The following is a 23,064-nucleotide window of genomic DNA, read 5'->3' on the forward strand; positions in this document are numbered from 1 at the left end:
AAGTGCTGAGGTGTCAGTACAGTAAAGTGTGTGTGTGTGTGTGTGTGTGTGTGTGTGTGTGTGTGTGTGTGTGTGTTTTGTGCGTGTGTTTTGTGCGTGTGTTTTGTGCGTGTGCATGTGCTGAGCTTGTTGCTACACTGACATTTCCTCCTCTCCCTCAGAGCTGCTCCTGTCCCCATTCCCACAGCCACGTCACAACAACGTCTCAGCCTCGTTTTCCCCCTGTGTTGCCCTTCAACGGCCAGGGTCTGTCCAAGGCTCTCACTGCTCACCACAAATCACAAGGCAAGGCAGGAGGGGAGAGAGGGGGGAGGAAAGTGCAAGCAACACACGCTCTTTCTTAAGGAGCGGCGAATGGCATTTGTGTGGCAGAACAGGTGGAGGCCATGCAGGGAAGCATAATGATGGATGGAAGAGTTGAGGGGTGGGAATTAGAGGAAGAAGAGGAGGCGGAGGAAGGGTTGGCGCAGTGAGTGAGTGACAAAGTGATACAGCGGAATGACAACTCCTCCTGGAAGCCATGAACGTGGAGCAGGGGACAGATTGGCACCCCTCTCCACTTCTGAAAACCACAGGCACTGCTTGAGTGCTTGTCGGTTCTGTACGCATGTCCATTTTCACTCCAGCACTACTGGTTAAGTCACGACTGCCATTTTGCATGCACATACACATTAAAAGAAGCCATTTTAAGTTTATATCAAAATAGATGAAGCCTTTTGTAGAGTGCCAACGGGGTAAAGGAGGGTAGAAGAAAAACTAGTACTCTGCCATTCAATACACAGTAGTTCTGTTTGCATGTTTGTGTGCATGGAAACTCCAAGGAGAAGCAGTGGTATCTAAATCAGGGTTGTGAAGGTGGCCCGTGTGACTTTTCAACCATATACTGCTCTCTCTCTGACCTCACGCTCTTCCCCAACATCCCTCTGCAGTAATAGCAGTGCAACTTAAGCTTGACCACCAAAAGATACAACTGCTTTCGATGGCTGGGTATTGTTTGAAAATGTACAGTACACGAGCTTGCAATATAGAAGGTAAATTATATATTTTTGACTCCTTATCTTGAGGAATACAAACATTAGTATGATCTTTTTTTCCCATTGATAAAAAAAAAGCTTTTTTATAAGTAGAAAAGTTTGCAGCCGTACAGGTTAAATACTGCTTAAATACAAACTAAATTCTGATTTTAATCAGAAAATATCTGATAGAAAAATAAGCAAATGAGGCCAACAATCTCCAGATTTTGATACTACTAACTATAGAGATTTGATACCAGGTCTAGTTAAATCACTACCAGTGAGTTACTTGAAACACCATTGAAAAAAACAGTGCTACTGGCTTTTCAAGGCCAAGAGTTCAGGTCTCTAAGTGCTTTCTGGGACTCTGACAACTCCCCACAGGCAGACCCTATGACCATCTTCCCAATGTGGTCATCATCTATAACTCAGTGGGCAGGGAATATGGCAATAACACTGCCAGTGTTAAGAGTCGACTCCTCCCATGTTGACTACATTCACTGCACTGTGAAGCACTTGAATAAAAATGTCCTCCAAATGACATGGGTTATGTTACAAGGAAACAAGGCAACATAATAATTGTATTGAGTAGAGAGGAGGAGCACTTGAGACGGATATGATATTATTCCCTAAGATGATGTTTGTGCAACAACATGCCATCTGTAGAGCTTACAGGAGTAAGCATATGTTGACTAGGAGCGGAAATTAACCCCTAAATGTCTTTAATTTCCACTTTTAAAGCAATCAATGCATTAAAGTTTGGGACTTATTGTATATTTTGAGTACATGTATTCTTTAAACATTCAGTTCAGGTAATTTTTCATCTAGTTTGGGTAATTTTATACACGTCTGAATGCCCCAAATGCAATAACAAGGAAGGTTTCATGTTATTATCATGTAGCTTCTAAATGAGGCAGGTAGAAAACTTGGAAAAAGAGTAATTCTACTCTGATTATCTGTCTTTCTAAGTAACTCCCACTTAATAAACTACACAATGAAACCAAATAACTCTGAGAAAATGAAATGAGTTTTTAATTTTAGGCTCTGGTTGAAAGTGATCAAGAACCCTTAGCTAAAGCTGTTGCTCTAGCTCTGCACCTTCCACAGCCGCTGCAGAGGATTAACCAGTAGACGCTGCTGTGAAAATCCCTGCCTAAATTTGAAAGTAGCAAATCAGCCCCATTCTTATTGTCATTCTCATTTGAAATCCAAAAGAAGCCAGCCCTCTTGTTAAATGTACAGAGAGCTGACAGAATTACTCTTGTAACACTGATTCTTGTCAAGAAAGAAAGTAGTTATGCTATTGCGGTCTACACCTGTGCTCCACTCTTCTCTCCCACCTTTCCTCTCCTCCAAAGCCATTTTCCTTGCCATCTCTACAATTTTACGTTTGTATTTCTGTCATAAGTTACAGTACTTCTCCTTTCTTTTCTCATTTCCTTTCTTATTCTTTCCCCCACTATGTTTCACTTTCAACATATGCAGAGGGGGAAAAATAATAACTTCATATGGGTATATTTTCCTCTTTCTTTCTTTCAATTTCTCCCACCAGCCTCCCCAAGCACACAGTCTTTCTCTCCCCAGCTATTCTCCCCCTAGCAGTGCTAAACATTCCTGTTCACACACACGAGAGTGAGAGCTAGCCCTCAGTGTCCACTTGAAACAGGAACACAAGAAATGCATTATCACCTCGGGCTCCATGGAGCTCCGGCACATGCTACGTGGCAACAATCTCTGAAAAAACTTGGGAGTGGATACTGCCACACATTGCAGTCACATCAAAGGGAATTACACTAAAATTTAAATGCAAATTCTCCCTAAATTCCACTCATCCAATTATTTTTAATGCGTCGCTCAAGTGTCTCTCTCGAAGTCTATGCTGGCAAATCCTTTTGTGGATGATGATTCATGTTTTATTCTACCCTTCTGGAGACAACACTTAAAAGATTCAAGACAGAGATGTAAAAGAGCCACCCCAGGCTCCCAGTACAGGCCCACTACAGACCTAAAGACAACCTAGTAAAGCATCAATGGAATTTTTGACACATGCTGTTGAATGAGCCAGCAGAAAACCTGCAATATGCATGCTGTATGAATAACAAGGAGGGTAAAAAAAGAAAGAAAAATAAACAGGCAAACATGCATAACTGTAGTAATTACTGCCGACCCCAACACACGCACACCATACTGTGGAAGCCAAAAAACTGCATGCCTCTTATGAAGTCACATCCAGCATGACCGTAAGCTAACCGCAAGTAATGAGGGAGATGGAGTGGAAGTAACCTCTACTGCAGCCCCCCAAAAACATGCATGGACATATATGCACATACTCGCACTCATCAACATACACACCATTATGGTCGTCATTGGCCTGATGTTGGGTTGAGCTGCACCTAAAGCATAGCTTAGTAGTATTCTCTGTCAGCATAATAAGTTATTGAACAGGAGTGTGTGTATGTGTGAGCATACAGCAGTGTGTATGCCAGGGTGTTTGCTAATGAGGGGTGGGCAGGGGGCCAGTAGCAGGCTGGAGGGAGACTTGGCTCCATCAGACCTGTTCTCTGGCTATTTTCGCATGGCCAGAGACGCACACTGACAGACACAAACAGATGCAGACAGACACACACATGCACCCTCAAACCCATTGAGGAAAATGGCCAAGGCCCTTGCCCTTGAACTGTCTCCTTGGAGGACTTTGAAAATGGGAGAGAATGCAAGGAATTGAGAGGAAATCTCTTTTCTGTTGAACTGAAGAGCCCTTCAGGCCATGTGGAGGATTCAATCGGGGGCATTTAAGTTTTTGAGGTTCAGCTGAGCCACCACTGTGAGGAGCGATGGGGGAAAAACAAGATAGTAGATGGGAGAGAATCTGGGTTAGCCACACAAGAACCCCCCCGAGAGGAGACTGGAATGCAGGGATGGATGGAGGGATGGAGACTACTAAGCTGTGATTAAGGAAGAGCTACTGGTATTTAAGAGTTAAGCTTGGAGAGAGGAAAATAGCAATGGCATGAGAGGAGGAGAGAGAGAGAGAGAACGCTGGGGGCAGAAGTCTCTTCTCTGAGCAGGGAGATCAGCGGCAGACTTGCGGAGGCTGAAAGACAACCTGAGAGAGATAAGGAGGATGAGGAGAGAGCATATGCTAACTGAGAGGATGAGAGATGCGATGAAAAGAGCAAACTGCAGCGAAAGAGATAGCGAGGGTGAGATAAATCGAAAAAAAGAGGAGGGGAGAGCAGGGAAGGATACATATGTGTGTGTGACTAAGCAGCAGGATCGAAGATGAGAGGAGGAGAGGCAAGGAGAAGAGAGGGCATCCATCCCTCTCTCTGCCTCCAGGTGCACAGGACAAGACTGAGGGCGCAGGCAGACACCCACCCACACAAACATAAACACCCGCGCACACACACTGGCATGTAGATTTATGTGTGTGTGTGTGTCTGTGTGTGTGTGTGTGTGTGTGTGTGTGTGTCTGTGTGTGTGTGTGTGTGTGTCATGCAGCTGTGGGGGAGAGAGGAGTGGGGGACCTGCTATGTAGCAGGTGCTGGCCATTTCACGCCTATCGGCCCCTCTTAGCCCTGTTTGTCTACACTCATTCACATTAGCCTCCAGGTTTGCATCACACCCCCATCTGGAGTCATTCCACATCTTTTTCTTGCTCTGTTTTCGACCATCATCCACTTTCTAATTTCACTTCAGCCAATACAGACTGAATCTTTCTGTCTGAACACTTATCTTCGCGTCTCTGCCTTCTACAAACCTCCTTCACTCTGATACTTGCTGGCTGCCTCAGTTACCCCTTAACTGCCGGCAATTTTAGCTCACATCTTATCCTCCTCCTCCTCTGCCAGTGAGTAAGAGAGGAGTGAGAAGGAGGGAGGAGGTGGTCGGCCACAAGAGAACAAGAAGAGACGGAGGAGGGAGATGACAGGACAAGAAAACTGTGGGAAGTTCAACACAGGAGGAAGCCAGAGAGAAAAGAATGACAGAGGAGATAGGAAGAGAGAAAAAAAAGGAGAAAGTGGGATGAAGAATTGGAGAGAAGTGGAAATGTGGGATAAAAGACAGAGTGAGAGAGGAACGGATGGTGGAACGATGAGAGAAGCAGCCAGGAGCTGAAGCAGCAAAGGGTGACTGATCCGCTCTGAGAGGCTTGAGAGACACACACACACACACACACACACACTATGGCGAGAGATAGTGGAGGCCAGTAGCAGTGGAGATAGGATGCAGTGGCACAAGATTCCCATGGGAGTTTTAAATGCCGTCAGCATCCGCTCTCTCCCTCCATCCCTCATGCTCTCTTCCTCTCTGAGTGTGAGGATTGTATGCTGGCACTGATTTATCCTGCTGCATGTTCCCTGGCTTCTTAGTCTAAAAGAAGCAAACTCCATCTTCCTCCCTCTGCTTTATAGATCGTTGTACCTTCCTTGCTTGTTGCTTGTAATACACAGCAGGAGATGGTGACATCCTTTGTGCAGTTACAATACTATGCAGCAGTACAGAATGGCCCCAGAGGAGCAGTGACGCATACTATGGCACCATAAGGAGCCAAGGGACTTGGAGAAAGATGGGGGGCTGAGACAGAAAGAATGAAAATAAGGAGAGACTAAGCAGAGAACAAGAAAAAAAAAAGAAAAGAAAGAAAACGAGGGCATGGAGCTGGATGGCTCTTAAGATGTAGCCACAAGAGAAATGCACTTTTTCCCCCATTAGGGGCCAGGTTTCCCCCATGTCAGCAGAAAATAACTTCCGGTTAAGTGCAGACAGGCGGCAGAAGAGTAGAGGAGGATGTATTTTGTATGAGGCAAAATGCAGGAGTCAACCCTGGATAGGTGCAACTAAAACTTTGAGGAACTGAGGAATGGGAGTATAGACTAGTCTCCAACTTAAAGCTAGAGTCAGCGATTCTAACCCAATATACTTTCTGTCAAATTCAGCATATATCTCCTCATGGTCCGCTAGCTGTCTGATCTGTACGTCTGCTGAAAAAATATCCAGTGTTCATACACAGCACTGGCTCTGTAAATGGGCATGTACACGCAGTGACTTGGCGCGAGCCACACACCACCATTCCAGCCAAACAGCAGCAGGAAGCGTTTGTGCTTGTGCACGAAACAGGGAGAAATCATCATAGCAGTTGTCTCTGTGACGACGTGACAGTTCCCCTTCTCCAGCACTCATTGAATAGTGGGGGAGGGCTGACAAACTGGAGAGAGAGGCTGTGACCAATTCACATAGAAAGTGTTTTCTCCCAGAAGAGATACACTTCAAGTTTATTACATTTATCAATCCACACTGAATCCGAGACAGTCTCACAGAGACCCCCTACGTCTTTTGTACACTCTGAGCCCATTTCTGACGCGGTCAGTAAAGCGTAATCTAAGCAGGAGGCCATTTATATCAGACAAATATCCTGCTGTATATGTGGTTTGAACTTATTATCCGTATCAATGAATCAATACATACAAATGCTATCGATTTCTTCCTGTGGAGCCGACATGCAAACTGTTTTGGTTCAATACATTTCTGCTGTCAGTGAGCCCGGTGCAAGCAGTTTATCTGGCCGCTGTCCCCTTAGCTGCCCAGGAGCTGCAGCTGACAGACAGCTGTTTCTATGGACAGAGATGCTGAATGCAAGTTGAGAGAAGTGAGGAGACCGCAGAGAGGCGGAAAGTTCATGCTACAGCTGATGCATTGCTCTATATTCATAATTGTCTTTTGATTGTTGCCATGGCAATGTGTGTCTATAAATTTGGGGGGCGGAGCGTCTAAAGGAACACAAAATCAAGAGGTGTATTTGTTTGTGTGTTTGGTTCAAATATCAACAATTTTTCTCCAGAATGACTGACTCGACCTTTAACTGGCACTGCTCCTTCTGATTTAACTCACTGGAACGTACTACAAGACCAGAGGTGATACAACAAACTACAGACATAGTGTATCAGTGCAAGCCTAGTCTCAGCTAAACCCAAGGCAACCCTAAAATCTAATTCATTTCAAAGTCAACAGCATCACTGGGCATCAAATGTATCATTATTGGTGATTGTAGCCTTATCTTTAAGACGTTGACTCTAATGAATATTACTTACATGCTTTGCTTTAGTCTCTCTGTCATTAGCGATGGCCAAGGGTACTACTGAGGAGCTACACAGTCTCTTTTGTGATTGTGACTTTAGGGAGTGAACTGCTTGCTCTCATTAAAAAAAAGACAAAAAGCAAAATATCTGTGAGAAGGACTATCTTGTATATGTGCACTGCTCATAATATGAACTACAACTAAAAACCTTGTGAAAAGCCACTTTGCAAATGCTGTTTGATGTACAAAGCAGATACAGACCTTGGGTACCATTGAGGCATAGACACTTTGATAATACAGTGTTATTGAGCACATGCAAAGCGAAATGGAAAAGTGACATGCATTCATAATAAGACACAGAGAACACCACGGACAGAGCAGCTGGACCCTCTAACCCTACACTGCACACCCAAGACAGTCCTCAGCACAGAGAATGTGGGTGTGTGTGTTTGTGTGTTTGTGTGACATGTGAGATGGAACAAGGTGAATCCTTAGGGAAGACATGAGAGCACAGAATACCAGGAATGTGTGGCATGTGTGATGAAAGTGCACTTGGTTCCAGTTCATCGGATCAGAGGATAGAAATGTTTTCATATACAAGCCAGGGAAAGGTTTAGATGATGAACGTCCCAAGTGAGCCCCAAGCATGTTTTTCATTTCACTTCTGAAATGTTCACTGCTTTACTGTCGCATTTATACTTGGTGTACAATTCATCAGTGTGTGGGGACATTTGCAAGTTAGTATTGGTTTTAACCTATTTAGAGCAGCCGATGTGTGTGTGGATTTGTGATGACAGGAACAATTCAAATGCTAATTCATCATATTATGCAAAAGTGTATAAAAAGGACACTGCTGCGTGACTGCCACTACACATGTTGTATTCCAAGCAGGTTAAAAAATATCTTTAAAAATTTGAAATGTAATCTGAGCTATGTGCTGTCTGTCATTTTTTTTTCATGTGCATGTTTGTGTCCTTCAACTCACCCCTGACCATGGCTGTGACCTGATCCTTGCCGGTTCCGATGCGGTTCTTGACCTCACAGACAAAAGTGGTGTTGACGGCATCATCCACCTTCAGTACCTTCAGCTGGTTATCTTTAATCTGGACCGTGTCTGGCATCTCTCCAGTCATACTGCAGAGACATGAGCACATCAGCATAAAAAAAAGGAAAGGAATAAGACCAAAACAAGCAAAAAAAAAAAAAAAAAAATCAGAGTAGGATTGTGGCTTGCTTGACTTTGGGCACAATGTGAGCATTATAACAGATGTACCATTTACAGAAATGTGCTGTATTGTGCAAGGTCATCAAATTCCACTAATCTTGATCGGCAGTGTAAAACCAATCAGTTTCCCCCTTCCTCAAAAGGAAATCCATTATCACACAGTGGGAAATATGATGGGGACAGGACAAGAATCAGAACAGTTGGATCCAAAATCTCATCTCTTCCATTTTTAAGTTCCTGACTTTCAGTTTTTCTATTCAAATTCTGTCACACTTATATTAATAGCTGATATTACGAAAAAAAAAGGGATAGAAGGAGTCATATTGTGTTTCTCATTATGCGAGGGTTAAATCTCGAGTCACAGAGTCCATTATGAGAAATTATACGGCTATCTCCATAATCAGAGTGCAGGGCTGTAGTGGCAATAATAAAAGCGCTGATTACAGCTCTGTGAGGATTGTGGACCTGAGGACGAATGGGTAAAGGAAGAGAAAATGAGAGAAAAAGAAACAAGGAAAAGAGAAGGCAAGAGATGTTGTTGGGAAAGAGATACAGACAAAGAGTCAACAATACAAAAAAAGATGTTCTGGTACTCACGTCTTCCACTGGACAGACAATGGGACGGGGTTTCCGGTAGCCTGGCAGGTGAGCACCACATTTGTACGGCCCACGTACCAATTATTGTCATAACCAATTATTGACACCTGAGGGGCATCTGGAGGAAGGACAGATAAATGACAGAGGAGGAGAAAAAGTAACACAGAGCATTGAGTTCAGCTAATCACTCGTACTGTATGTTTGAAACGAGCAAAATCATATTAGAGCATGAACAGTAAAAGAATGCATGAAATAAGTGTTGGGTTGTGTATGTATCTTACACTGAATGACCAGTTTCAATGGATGGCTGTCTGATTTGACCTGGGTCCTGTGTGACACCACGCAGCTGATGTCTTTTCCGTTGTCTGCCGCTGTAGGAACCATGATGTACTCGCTGGTAACAGTCATAGTGTTGTCTGTACCTGCCTTAGACACTGTTGTTGCGTTGCCATTGGCTGTGGTCACCCAAGAGATCTGGGCAGGGGGCCGGCCATCCTTAGACTCACATCGTGCCACAACGACGGGCTTAGTGCCTGCGTCCACTGTTACGATGGTGGCCGAGTTCTGAGGCTTAGCTGATGGTTGGATGGATTGGTGCAAGAATGGACAGTGGAGAGGAAGAGACACAGAGTAGCAGAGAGAAGATTAAAGGATATAGAGATAAAATGGAAATAAGACAGCTGAGGGAAAAGATAATGTGCACCATTATTGATAAACAATTTGAGTCACAAGCCAGGCAAAAGCAAATCCAAAACCTCCATCTCCCAACATCCTCTGTCTCCCTCTCTCCCTACTGTCTCTTTTCTCTCTGGAACCTAGATTGATAAACAATTACGAGCAGCAGCGTAAACACACCCCAACCCTAAGCCATCTTTCACTCACGCTTCATTTCTTTTAATCTATTCCTTCTCTATTCCCATCACCCGCCATTGATAAACAATTTCCCTGACTGGTCAAGTGCATTTCCATACACAAAATCTAAATCACTACATGATCTCTGTCAGTCCCCATCCTGATCCTCACTCCTCATAGCTCCTAACTTGCTCTCTTTGATATTAGTGTGGGATCAGAGGAGAGCAGGCAGGACAGGAGCTGACAGCAGGCATGACAAGCAACCAGATCAATATGCTGCCTGAGGGGAGTTAGGGAGGCATGACGCGTTGGAGAGAGAAGAGAGCGCAGCAGAGGCACTGGTGCTGGGCCAAGGTTAGACCAATGGTTCCACTGCATTAACAAGAACACAATTGATCTGACAATACCACTTATAATAGCAATTAAGCCTAGCTGGACATGCTTTTAACCTGCATGCTACCTTTGAGGGAGTGATTGAGCAAGAGAGACAGAGAGAGAGAGGTAGGCAGAGAATACTTTGCATACATATATATGCACTGAAAAAAATGTGAATAATATGCCATAGCCTTTGCAGTTACCTGATGTCAATACAACTGTTATCCATAGGAGATTTGGGACTCAAATAAGTTATTTTTTGGACTCATGTGATTTGCATCTTTGCCATCTTTGCGTCAAGAAACACAGTGGGAATAGGTCTGGGACTTTACCACATCATCCTTGAAATCTTCCTAGTTGTGTGTGATATTTTGTCCTCCCTCTTATTGTGTAAAATAATAACTCTTTCAAAAATGTATTCCCTCATTTAGTGTTTGGAGGGCGCTGTTCAACATATATAGGTAGTGTTTCTCCAAAAAAGGGCAGGTCATTGTTCCAGTCAGAGGTATTGTCATCATTTGGAAGTAATAAATGCCAACACCCACGGCTCTCAACTTCATGTATACAACTTTATTTCCTTACAACCTTTTGTGCTACTGTTCTATTGTGTTGTTCTATCTTACGGGCTGCTAAGGCCTCTGACGTCAGCAGCCTAATTTATGCAATCAGCTGGCACACCTGGGATTTAATAGCTGTTGTTTTCCCCGATGCCTCTACCTGCTCCTGGTGATGGTTTCAAGGTAAAACTGAAAGCTGGAGACTGGAACAATTCCTCTTACATGTGGTAAATACCAGTGGATCTCCTGTTTGCTATCTAACATTTGAGTCCCATATCTCCCATGGATGATCAGTTGTATTGACATCAGGTGACTGCGAAGGCTATGGCATATTATTCACTTTTTTTCAGTTTTTCATGTTTTTTCCCTGAATTTCTCACTTGTTTTTATTATAAACAGTAAGTAGATTGTGTTAGTGACTTACCGAGCATGACCAAGTTGGTGATGCCCTGCTCGTTGCCACTGGGGTAGGTAGCGTATTCGCAGATGTATCTTCCCTCGTCTGTCATCTTAACGTTGCTTATCTGGATGGAAGGACTGGTCAGGCTGGGGGGACTGGGTGAGAAGCTGACTCTACCCTTCACAGGTGAATCCGGGTAGTTGGGATCAAAGTTTGGGTGAAACACGGCTATATTGAGCCTTTCTCCTTCCTTTGGCTCATAGATCCATGTGACCTGTGGTGGAATGTGGAGGGACAGGGTCGGTGGTTAAGATAAACAAAGTGACTGTGAAAAACAACAGGCCTCATTTATCATGGCACTGATAAGCGGCGCTTGAGAGCATTTTACAGCATTTTTTCTGTGAACTCCACGGGGCAGCATACAGAGCATCACAGTCAAACAACTTGAGCAGGTATGAATATGGATGTGAGCTTTTCAGGAGCTGTACTCTCTCTCTCTCTCGGCTGCTTTTAGCGGAACCAAGCAGAGTTGGGTGCACTTCCCACTTCATTGAGATGCGACTAAGAAGTGTTGCCATTACCATATTCAATCCCCTAAAGCAAAATGAAGCTTAGTATTGTTTGTTTGGAGTAATAAAACATTAAGCCTAAATGTGATAAAAACCTATTACTAGCCTTAGGATTATTTCTTTAGGCAATGATTTGTTAGATTAATATTTAATGTGCTAGATAAACAAGGCACATGGACCTGCATTATCATTTTATGTTTTGTTGGATTGCAATGGATTGCTCTCATCCACCTGTGTGACTACGATTCACACACCTGCAGAATCCGGTTTATGCATAATTGACTAATACTTCGTATTACAGGAAAAAAGCCATATGTTTTAGTCAAATATTAAATTGTGACTTCATGTAATGGCCAATGTCTGTTTGCTTCAATTGTGGAAAGCAAATTAGAGTCCCGAGCAATTTCAACAAAATTGTATTGTGTCAAGTCAGCACAATAGACTGCAATTTCAGGATGAAACAGACAGTCATAAGAATTTCATACCACAAACCCAGTTTAGAGCCAATATGAGTGTTGTGGTATAAAGAAGCAATCAAATACTAACAGAAAAAGAAAAACAATTGCATCATGGCTGTGTGTATCTGACCATTGTGAGCTGAATCCCAGTGGCATCAGTGAAGGCACAGCGCAGGTTGACTGTCTGACCGGGATACGACGACACCTCTGGCTCCACCTTGACCCTCTGACCCGACGCCCCTAAAAGAGAAACAAACAAAGAGACGGAGAAACATTAATCCCTGTTGTTCCTTTCCTTCCCAAACAAGAAAATGAGACAAGGCAAGGGAGAACAGGAATAGTATTGGTACAAAGTCTTCTGATGATAAATGAGGACAGCGTGGAAGTGTCTGCTACAACAGAGGAAAGCATTATATGAACCCAAGCAAGTAGGCCAAGAGTCTACTATCTCTCCGTGACTGTGCGTGTGCAGATGAAGTGTCCAAGACAAAAAAGGGGATGTGTGCTGGAAAAGAGAGGAAAGCCAGTTCTCTATTGCACATAGGTTGTAAATCATCTGGATGGGTTATGCTTTTCTAGCCTGCCATTTGCTGCGCCGACACATTCCGGTGTAACAGCAAAGAGTCAAAATAAATATGCTTTTCTTGGTGTGTTGATGTCAGTGGGTGTGTGAGAAACACAAAGCAGGAGGGAGCTTTAGAAAGACTATCTGTCCATGTATATTTGTGTGTGTGTGTGTGTGCGTGTGTGTGTGTATGTAATCCAGGGCTCTGTGAAAATGTAATTACTTGTATGAGTAAGCGCGCATTAGTGTATGTCAGCAAGATGGCACCTGTTTTAAGTAAGAGTGGATTACCTGCGGATACACAACTTTAAATGTCTGCAACCAGGTCTGGATGTACGAAGGTGTGTGTGCTCATAAAGTGTTTACTAGCAAGCTACACACACACAACAGCACCTGTGAAACACAATTTCCCCTAAAGACAAACAATTACTTGCGGAACTAGTTCTACCAGTTTGTGCTGAGCTAAAGCTGTTGTGTTGAAACTAATATGATCTGTAGGGCTGATGTAACAAACACACACACACATGCACACACACACACACACACATGAAACCCATAGGCTGAAAGATAAGAGGAAAGGGCAATGCTGTCTTTTTCTTTTGACGAGCAATAAACACTACACCTTCTCTTCTCTGGGGAGATCTGAGATATCAATACAGAAGAAGAGAAGAAGGAGGAATGAGCAAAACACTGAGTGGGAAAGTGGAGGAAAACAAGCCGTTCCTAGAATAACACCAGCTCTCCCAGGACCAGCCCAATTTACAACCACAAAACAACCCCCTTGTAACCACAGAGGAACCTCTGGACAACCACTAAGCAGCCCGTGGGAGCAGCAGAGAGCCTTACAGGGCCGCTCACTGCTTTCTTTCTCCCTTGGACACACATACACCAGCATGTCTGCGCAAGGAGAAACATACATACACACAACCCTGACACAAATGCATCTCGTGACAGCTTTATTGTCAAGCTCTGGGCTTGTGATAATCTTTCCAATTGTCTGAGGCGTTTAGTGGAGATCAAGCTACAACCCTTTGTCAAGTTACCTGAACTAGTCTGACTAATTACAGATGCTTTGGGAATGGGAGATGTACTCTGGTTACCAAAGGAAACAACAGAGAAAGAAAAGAGGGCATGATGGGTTATTGAAACCCTTGATTACTTGCTTTGATTGGGGTGCAATGGACAGAGTCACCCTAACAGGTCAAAGGTCATAACATAGCATGGCACTGATGATAGGTTACATTTGGCTTGTGTGCATGAGAAAATTCTCATAAAAAAACACATGCACACACACAGACATCCACATTATGTGTGGACACACAATGCCAAACCAGGCTTGTTGTCTGTCATTGAGAGGCAATAAGGAGAGCCAACATAGGTCAAGTCCTGCCAGAGCGCAGATGAGAAAAAGGCTGGCCTTATGCGACTCCATACAGCCCTAGGGAAATGAATATTACACACAAGACATACAAAGACTTGCACGCCCTCATCCTCCTTGATAGTCCCAAATCCTTGGTCTCATCACTGGCAGACACAGAGAGAAAAACTCAGCGTGTGCACGGGTGTGCACATACATGGACACTTCAGACTTTTGGAAATTCTAAGGCAAAGCAGCATTTGAAATAGTAATTGTCAGTGTAAATATTTAGAGAGCATTGGTCATATTAAACAGAAGATGGAGACAAGAGGCAGAGGGAGACAGGAACTAAGGGAATTGGAAAATAAAAGACGGTTCAAGGGTAAGACAGAAGAAAGGAGGAGCAATGGAGGGAGAGAGAAACGGAGGGAGAGAAAGAGTGGGTTGGAGGGGAGGAGAGTGAGAACAGAAGACTTGTGTCACTGCTGCTCTACTTTACAGTAGCTTTGCTTCCTTCAGGTGACACACAAGAAACGCCACCAAATGCACACAAACATACAAATGCACACACATGCAAACTGCCCTCTTCAACATCCCTAAATAGTCAGAAGCCACAGAGTACTGTCACCCATCATCATGTCTTTAACACCCACATGATGTGCATGCACACACACACATTATGCTGATGGTGCTACGACAGCCCTGCCATATTAACACCGTCCTCTCTGATCCCCTGCCTGGTCACGCTGACATTTACATATTTCCCACCATTCGTCTGTGAAGAGGAAAATGAATCAGGAAGGAAGGAGGAGAGGAAGTGTGCTAGGAGGATGGAAGGATGAAAGGAGGAGACGAAAGACAGCCTGGGAATGGAGGATGAGAAGGGGAGGGGGGGGGGTAAGGAAAGTGGGGATGAAAGGGTGTGAAGAGAAAACGGTGCCAGGAATAGAGACTGAAAGAGGGAGCAAAAAGAGAACGTGGTGAGAGAAGAAGAGAGAGGAGGATCTAGAAGGGGAGACAGGGAGAGCTATAAACAAGGTTAATAGGAGACAGCTGAGGGACACAAGAGAGATACATGTAGGAGAAAGAAATAAGGGAAGTGAGAGAGGACGTAGGTGAAAAACAGACCAAGAGACATGCGGTGGGAGAAACTAAAAATGGAGAGGTGGTAGGTGGCACGGGGAGAGAGAAACAGAGCGAGGAGAGGCACATGAGAGGAGAAGAGCGGGAGGTGCGGAGCAGTGAGAGGCAGGATAGACTCCACACCTGACCTTGTGAAAACCACTGTGGCTGTGAACAGAAAAAAATGAGTGAAACGGCTTGAATGGGAGAGAGGAAGCTGGAGAGCAAAAAAAAAAATTCTCAAAACCCTAATTTTCTCTGCAGTCCATTTGAGCCAGCAGTGGCTTATAAAACGAACATACAGTTATCAGCCAGTGTCCGCCTGCCTCGCTGCCTGGTTGGCTGACTCTGACGCCTAATGGCATTCATGTCCTCCGCCTGATCCCCACTATAGTGGAGAAAAGCACAACGTCAGGGGGACAGGAAGAGCAGGCCATCACCTAAAATATCTAATGGCCTTCAGAGCTCACTGACTCTCCACCATTTCATCAAGCTAGTGGCTATGCACTGTCGGGTGGGTGAGAATAAAGCTTCCCCACTCGCCATGTTCTTGAAGATTGCTTCCTAGCAATCCATTGTATATGTGTGTCTGAGTGGGTTAGAGAGTGCAAAAGACAAAGAAGGTGTGGGTGTGTTTTCCTTTGGCCTCTCCAGCGCGCCCACTGTCTCAATAACCTTTCATTATTCTTGCAGGTCTGTGCAAATTTCCATTATTCTCTTGTTGTTGTTATTGTTGTGCCCATCCTCTCCACTCCTGAGGAATAATAGCTTTGATACAGTCGGTATAGAGTGCAGGGTGGGGCGACACTATTCTGTCCTTCTCTCTCTCTCTCTCTAAAACATAATCTTCTTCTTACAGGGGAATTAGATTGATTCCCAGTGCGCCTTTCAAACTTGATGACTTGACAACCTCGGTTTTCAACCCAAAAGGTTGGCACTTGTGATGTAATGAAATGAATTTATTCTGCTATTCTGGTCCAACTTCACAATACAAAGAGTGTCTGAGTATAATCACCTCTACAGTTGTGGTGGCTTAATGATTGCTTGCCATTGACCAAAAACACCACTTACACTTAAGCAGCTCCAATCCGCTTTGGGCTGATGCAAAAGCAGAAATCATCTTTGTGCTCTATTCTTCATAAATACATTTCCATTTCAGTACAGTCATGTTTAGATCTAGTGTTTAAAAAGGCTGTTTTACGTGACTTATTAATGAAGGCATCGCTTTCTATATGGAGGCCTTGTCATCCTGATTTTACAGCACAGGCCGTGCCTTGGACTGCAGGATGACATCAAATTCCTTACTCATAATAAATGCATGTTGAGTGTCCACGTTAATACATCACCACTATGACTAACAGTCACCAGCAGACACTGTGAGTTCAGAGCATTATCAAACTTCCTCCAAACAAGAGCTTGAGTGTTGGAAAATGACTATTCATCAGATCATAATACTTTTTTTGGTGTTCATGGGCCTGGATTTTATTTCTTTCAAATGAAAGCTCCGCCAAATACCAGCTTTGTAATGCTCCCAGTGTGCAATTTGGGGTTGTTGTTTTTTTTTGTTTTTTTTGAAACATTGGCACAGTGTAGCAAGTTCAATTCTGAAATGATTACTAGGGATATAGTTTTGTACATTGTTGCTTGTAAGTATTGAGACAGTGACACATTGTGTGTTGTTTTGGCTCTGTGCAAATGGCAAATGGACTTAATGGAATAAATCTCCCTCAACTCTGTTATTCACATTTAAAGCCAGTTTTACAAACTAATAGGCCGTAATAGTCTGTGGACACCTGCTATTTGACATTCTGCATGAAAAGACCTTCCTGAAATGACCCACAGTGTAGATGCCTTTATAACTGTGGGTTCAGTGCAATGTTACCATTATTGAGTCCCAAATCAAAATGGTGACACTGCTGTGGCTGCACGTCATGTCCAAACTGCTGCTGGTCCGTACTAATAGCCGTTATCAGCTGGAGTCTGGAACAGCACCAACCTGAACCTGCTGTCTGCTGCTGCTGCTGTTACCCGACACTGTTGCAGCACTAGCTCCTCTGACCTTCACATACACATATACACACACACATACACGAACGGATGTGAGCACACATACAGCCACACAAACCTACAATGAAGGTGCATACACACACACATTTGGATGTGGATACTTTGGTATGCAGGGAGCAGAGTGGGAATGCAGCTTAGCTTTGACAGGCGAGGCAGTTTGACAAGCCAAGAATAAAACTAGTAAATGAAGACTTGAGATGTGTCTCATCTTCTCATTGACCTTTCCAGTGGACTTTCTATAAGAGGCCAATCAATAGAACATGGTCAAGCAACATTTAGAAGTAGCCACTGCGCATTATGTACTTCTCCGATCATATTATAATCCATTCATGCTGTAAGCTTTACTAGTGGGAGCTTGGGTCAAAAGCACCTTGGTTGTTCATTTCAAGGATTTTAAGGCCATTACATGAGATCTACACTCAGAAATAACCACAAATGTTCAATCAACTTGGAAATGTAACAAAGGAACAGTTGTAAAAAAAAAAAAAAAAAAAAAAAGGGGGTTTGGTGTTACAGAGAGGTTGCATGCAAGAGACAGGAGGTAAAAACCAACCCCTGTGATGCAACAGGAGCAATGGAAAAAAAGGTGCGAGGAGAACGGAGTGCTATATTTCACTTTGTTCACAGTGACATGATGAAATATTTGATAACCTACTCTGAACACAGAAGAGAAGTGGGAATCAGACACACAGAAAGAAATGAGGAAGGGAGGCAGAAATGCATGAAATGTAACAGAAGGGGAGTGAAGGAGAAATAGGGGTTTGGAGGGAGGGACACAGGGAGACACGAACAGGCTTCAAAGTGCCAAGGAGAAATGAACAGCTGGAGGAGAAATCTGCACAGGGAGGTGTTGTGTGTGTGTGTGTGTGTGTGTGTGTGTGTTTGATGAGTATGTGTATACACATGCATCTGTATACTAATGCATATTCCTATTTAGTTGCCTGTTTATAATAAACATGCCCTAGGAAAAGAGTGAATATTATTTACAAAAATAAGCATTTGCCAATTCAATTAAGTGCATCATCTTAATGAAAAAGACCCAACAGGGAAGTTTAGAAGCCCTTAAAAACCATTTCGTACTCTCAAAAATTGTGTACACTTTAGCTTGAAATGCCAAAGCATCCTGCATCCAAAGCTGGACCATGACCTTAAGTCTTGCTTTGAGAATAAGTCTATACAGTATGCATGAGTTTGAGACTAAGGGGAAACTGGCAAAGCACAAGAATTCACAATGGGATCTCACAGCCATTTAACTACAGTGGCACTGACATGAAATTACATACACAATAGCCTATACACACACACACACACACACATCTCTCAGTGGACCTCTCTCATGCTCTCATGCTCTCATCCTCTTCCATTCCATCCATCTTCCATTCTGTTATCTACAAACCAAAAACTAAACATTTGCATGTTGGTCAGACAGGTCTTAAATGAGAATCATGTTTATCTGAATGAAATCAGAAAAACTGGAGGTATCCATCAAACATAAATGGTGATTTGCTTTTGTTTTACGGCAGAGTATTACACTTCGCAACAGGATGAATCTAACAGCTAACAACATACACAACACGCTTAATCATTTAACACCTGCCAGGCTTAGGGAAAACCATGCATAAGAGATAAAAATGACTCGCAAAGTAGTCAAAATAGTGTGTGTATGGTAAAGGTGAGACAAAACACATTTCCATACGTACAGCTGCTAGGTAACGCATAACCACATCTAGACAGGCAGTCACAGAAACACACGATCGTACACGCACACGCACACACACACACACACACACACACACACACACACGGAGAAGCACTCTTCTCTACTGGGTGAATAATTTATCCCTGGGTAAGAACGAAAGCAGTGTGCTCTCCTCCTCCTCCTCTCATCTCTTCATTATTGATAAACACCAACATCTACACTGTACCTGACCCATGAGAGTGGGGAAAGCTAGCGAGAGATGTGAGGGAAGGAAGGAGATGGTCAAAGAAAAAAGACAGAGATACAGGACTCTAGAGTTGTGAAGAAATTCAGTAACTGTGTAAAGGAGTGGTGTATAAAGTATAAAACACACAAAAAAAGAAACTGACCAAGCCAAGGAGCGAGGTTTTATGGTATTGCATGTTTTCTTCTGGCGATGGGCTATTTTACGATAAGTCTATCCTCACTTGTAAATGGGAGTTTACTGAGGACAGACAACAAGTCTCCTGAGCTAAACAAATAACTGCTCCTTCTATACTGCCTTGCTACTGCTATTGCTCCAACCCAATGAATAAGTCTAGTGACTGAATAACTTACTGGCTGGATGGCTGACAGACACCCAGCTCCCCTGCGGCTTCTGGCTCTGCTTTGTTGGGCCCTGCACATCATTCTACCTCCACCGCTCTCGCCTTCTCTCAGCATCGCTCACTTTCTTTTTTTTCCCCTCTGTGCCATAGCCTGTCCTGTCTTTTCATTTCGGAATAAATCCTTTTTATCCCTCTGGCTCATTCTGCTCTTCCTTGACTACTTTTTTTTTTTCTTAGCCTGCTAGTTCTTTTTCTGTCTTACTTCTTCATTTCAGCCCTGTGTGCCATCGCTCCTCATGGTAATTGTGCCGGGCATGTTATTTTAGCCCTGTATGTAATATTGGGTTTTACTGCAGGGTGACCGGAGTGACAGATCTGCAGCCAGTGTGCAACGATAAAATGTAAAACCAAGGGTTTGGGAAAACATTTTTTAGACAGGTCTAGGGTCAGTATTTTGATCTATTACCCATTATGCATGCTGAGGCTTGGCACCTCTTTACCAGGTCTAGCATTGAGCTTGCCAATAAAATCTTTCACTTTCTGAATGACTCTGGAAGAGTGTGTGCGTGTGTGTGTGAATGCACATCCAAAGTCTGGCATCATCCCACTTCTGAAATAGCCATGAATTAGAGGATCAGGCAAAGTCATAAGTGCACAGCTGGAGGAGAAGTGCCAGGTACTTCTGCAAATGCCCAAGGCTATATGTGTGTGTCTGTGTGTGTGCTTATCTCTTCATCCATCGTGTGCACATGTGTATACATCCCTCCCTTGGTATGTCAGTTGTTAACATAATGTGATTATGCGTCCTATTTTCGCCTCCCTAACAACACTTGGATGTGAGAGTCTACTGAGGTGTCAAAGAGGATATTTCAGGCTGGGTGTGATCCTTTTCCCGAATTAAAACTGAGCTGCCTGTTAAAGTGAGAGGAATTCCATGACAACCCCGCCTCTGGATCAAAACACAGCTGTGTTTCCAGGTTTTTCATCGTCAACGTTCACCTTTACCTCACCTTGTGGGGGCTTCATTTTCCCAGCTGCTCTTCCCACAGTGTCAGAGCTGTCACTCAGTCCACTACTGATGAGCCCATTGGTCAACAACACTGTCAATATGCAGCTCATTCATACTTGAAGGGGTGAGAGACCAATCCAATTTATGCAGCACATTAAAGGATTAAAATGCAGTACTGTGATATGAAGAGGACGGCTATTAGCACAGTCAATCTGTCAAGAGGATCACACAGCATGTTACCAAATCAATGCTGGCCATATGGAAGACAGAGGGTCAGACACCACAAGCAAACAAACAAGGAAGAGCGTACCAATATTATGATAAACTAATGACAACAGCCAGCAACAACCAGCTAGATTGAATTACTGATAGCAAGTGTGTGTAGGAGCATGGAAAAGAAGTTTTTAAAGAAAAGGAAAATTCAAGGAGGACAGCCAAGTTATGTTCCAAAATGTGACACCCACACTTGAAAAATATGTCCTCGTGAAAAAACTGTTGCTAATAGTTGAGTTCACCTTATGATCTATAATAATTACTATTCAATTTATTGGAACACTGCAGTATATTCCTTAAATGTCAGACATATGGGTAGCTAATATATTCAACTGCATTTTTCAAAATATAGCAAGTGCCATCTTTTGAATCTGATGTTTTTTACAAATGAAGACAAATGAAAGATGTAATGAGTTTGGAAGATGGCAACAATGAGTCAACACAAGGTAGGTAGGATGAAGGAAAACAGAACAAAAAGATAGGTGTGGAAGACAATAGATAACTGAAGCAATTAAAGAAAGAATGCATTGTTTACTGGAATAGCAGCATTGTATGCGTCTTAGTTTCCTTCCCGCAGGTCTGCAGTGAGCAGTGAGGGCGGAGGTGAATGGCCCATTGTCCTGAGACTCAATTGCAGGCAGGTAAGATGAAACTCTGTACTTAAACACATATCTCCTATCAGTTCTCTCACAATAAAGGAATAGGGGAAAGGTGATACCAAGGAGGGAGGGGGTGAAACAGAGGCAGAGAGCAGAAAAGAAAAGAAGGTCTGAACTGTAGTTTCTGTCAGGTGCATGAACCAGAAGAGTAGCAAACAGCAGGGAGATGTGAAGAGGTTGTGCTCAGGGTTGTACGCCTTCTCTGGCCCTCCTTCGATCCCTTCCCTTTGTACTGAATGTTGAGATCAACTTTGATTATTCTCTGAAGGACAGTCACTATGACAACTTGCCTAGGGAACACGGTGTATTGTTTTGATGTTGACGACTGGATGGATGAATGGACGAACAACTAATAGAAAGACAGACAGATCAAAAGGGGAGGGGCACATAACCTGATATTTCCTGTCAAGTTAGTCTGTTAAATTAAATTAAACAAAATACACTGGAAAGATGTGGCTGGCTGGCACTCACAGTAATAGAATAACAGAGGATATCTCCGAGTATGTCAAAAATAATTGTCTTTGTTTCGTATTGCAAAAAACAAAACAACTTAATTGATACCTAAAAAGGTAATCATGTATGACAATTCAAACACCTACGTACATCAACTTAACTACTCATAAAAAAGGAAAACAGTAAAGACACAGTTAAAAGCTTTGCAATAAATACATGCACAAAACTAAATACTATTAAATAGCCAGAGGAGATTAAAGAACTTAGAGGAAAAACCTGATAAGCAGGTAAAACGTGACAATGCCTTGATGACAGCAGCAAAATTGCTCTCTCAACCGTGCTCAAGGTAACTCTGTGTGCACATGATTTCCTTTACAATTTTCTGGTCAAAAGGAATCCAAGTCCCTATGTTTCATTCCAATAAACTTCAAAAGAGGTGTGAACAATATTGTTAAAGCTGAATCTGTCCTTTGGTGATAAGCTATGAAAGCAGCAGATACAGTACAGGAGAAGGTCAAAGGATACCTACATAAAAGATTGCTAAAAGTGACTAAGAATAAATGAACTGACTGAAAAAGACTTACGTTTTCAATAAAGACACTCACTGTGTTACCTTAATTGATAGTCAAACACTTTACTGAACTCATTTGTTGACTAGTTTAACGTTCTTAGTCTGTATCTACTATGTTATGCTTCATTTTATTTTTGCCAGATCTAAAATCAGTTCTTCAGATAGATTAGTAGCACTGAAAAGGTTTGTTGATTAGTTAGTTGATTAACAACCTATTAATAAAATAGTTATTTTATTACTGGTTCTAGCTTCAACAATGTCAAGATTTGCTGCATTTCTTTGTTCCAAGTAATTATAAATTAAACACCTTTATGTTTTGTACTGACAGTCTGACAGAAAATGCAATTTGAAGATGTTTTTGATTATTGTGACATCATCATTATGATTGTATTTTCTACTATTTTCTTGCTCTTTGTAGCCTGAATGATGAATTAATTAGGAGAAAAACAGATTAAAAATTGATAATGAAAATAATCTAGCCCTATAGATTATGACAACAACATCTACAGCAACCAAGGTCCTGTTCTGTACCTTGAACAACAATGCAGTATTGACCAAAGAAATAACATCTTCAGCA

General features: G+C 42.9%; 1 protein-coding gene across 2 annotated transcripts in view; it reads right to left on the reverse strand.

Annotated features, from left to right (window-relative positions):
• Positions 1 to 23,064, reverse strand: part of si:ch73-22o12.1 (nectin-2) — a 76,734-nt gene that overhangs the window by 35,272 nt on the left and 18,398 nt on the right. For both annotated transcript variants that reach the window (XM_053326443.1, XM_053326442.1), the window contains exons 2-6: positions 12,256 to 12,365; positions 11,123 to 11,372; positions 9,196 to 9,489; positions 8,915 to 9,032; positions 8,078 to 8,226 (exon numbers count right to left, since the gene is read on the reverse strand). In XM_053326443.1, the coding sequence (XP_053182418.1) occupies positions 8,078 to 8,226; positions 8,915 to 9,032; positions 9,196 to 9,489; positions 11,123 to 11,372; positions 12,256 to 12,365 (921 nt within the window). The remainder of the gene's footprint in view (positions 1 to 8,077; positions 8,227 to 8,914; positions 9,033 to 9,195; positions 9,490 to 11,122; positions 11,373 to 12,255; positions 12,366 to 23,064) is intronic.

Source organism: Scomber japonicus, chromosome 10 (genome assembly GCF_027409825.1).
Source record: "Scomber japonicus isolate fScoJap1 chromosome 10, fScoJap1.pri, whole genome shotgun sequence".
NCBI classification, from domain to species: Eukaryota; Metazoa; Chordata; class Actinopteri; order Scombriformes; family Scombridae; genus Scomber; species Scomber japonicus.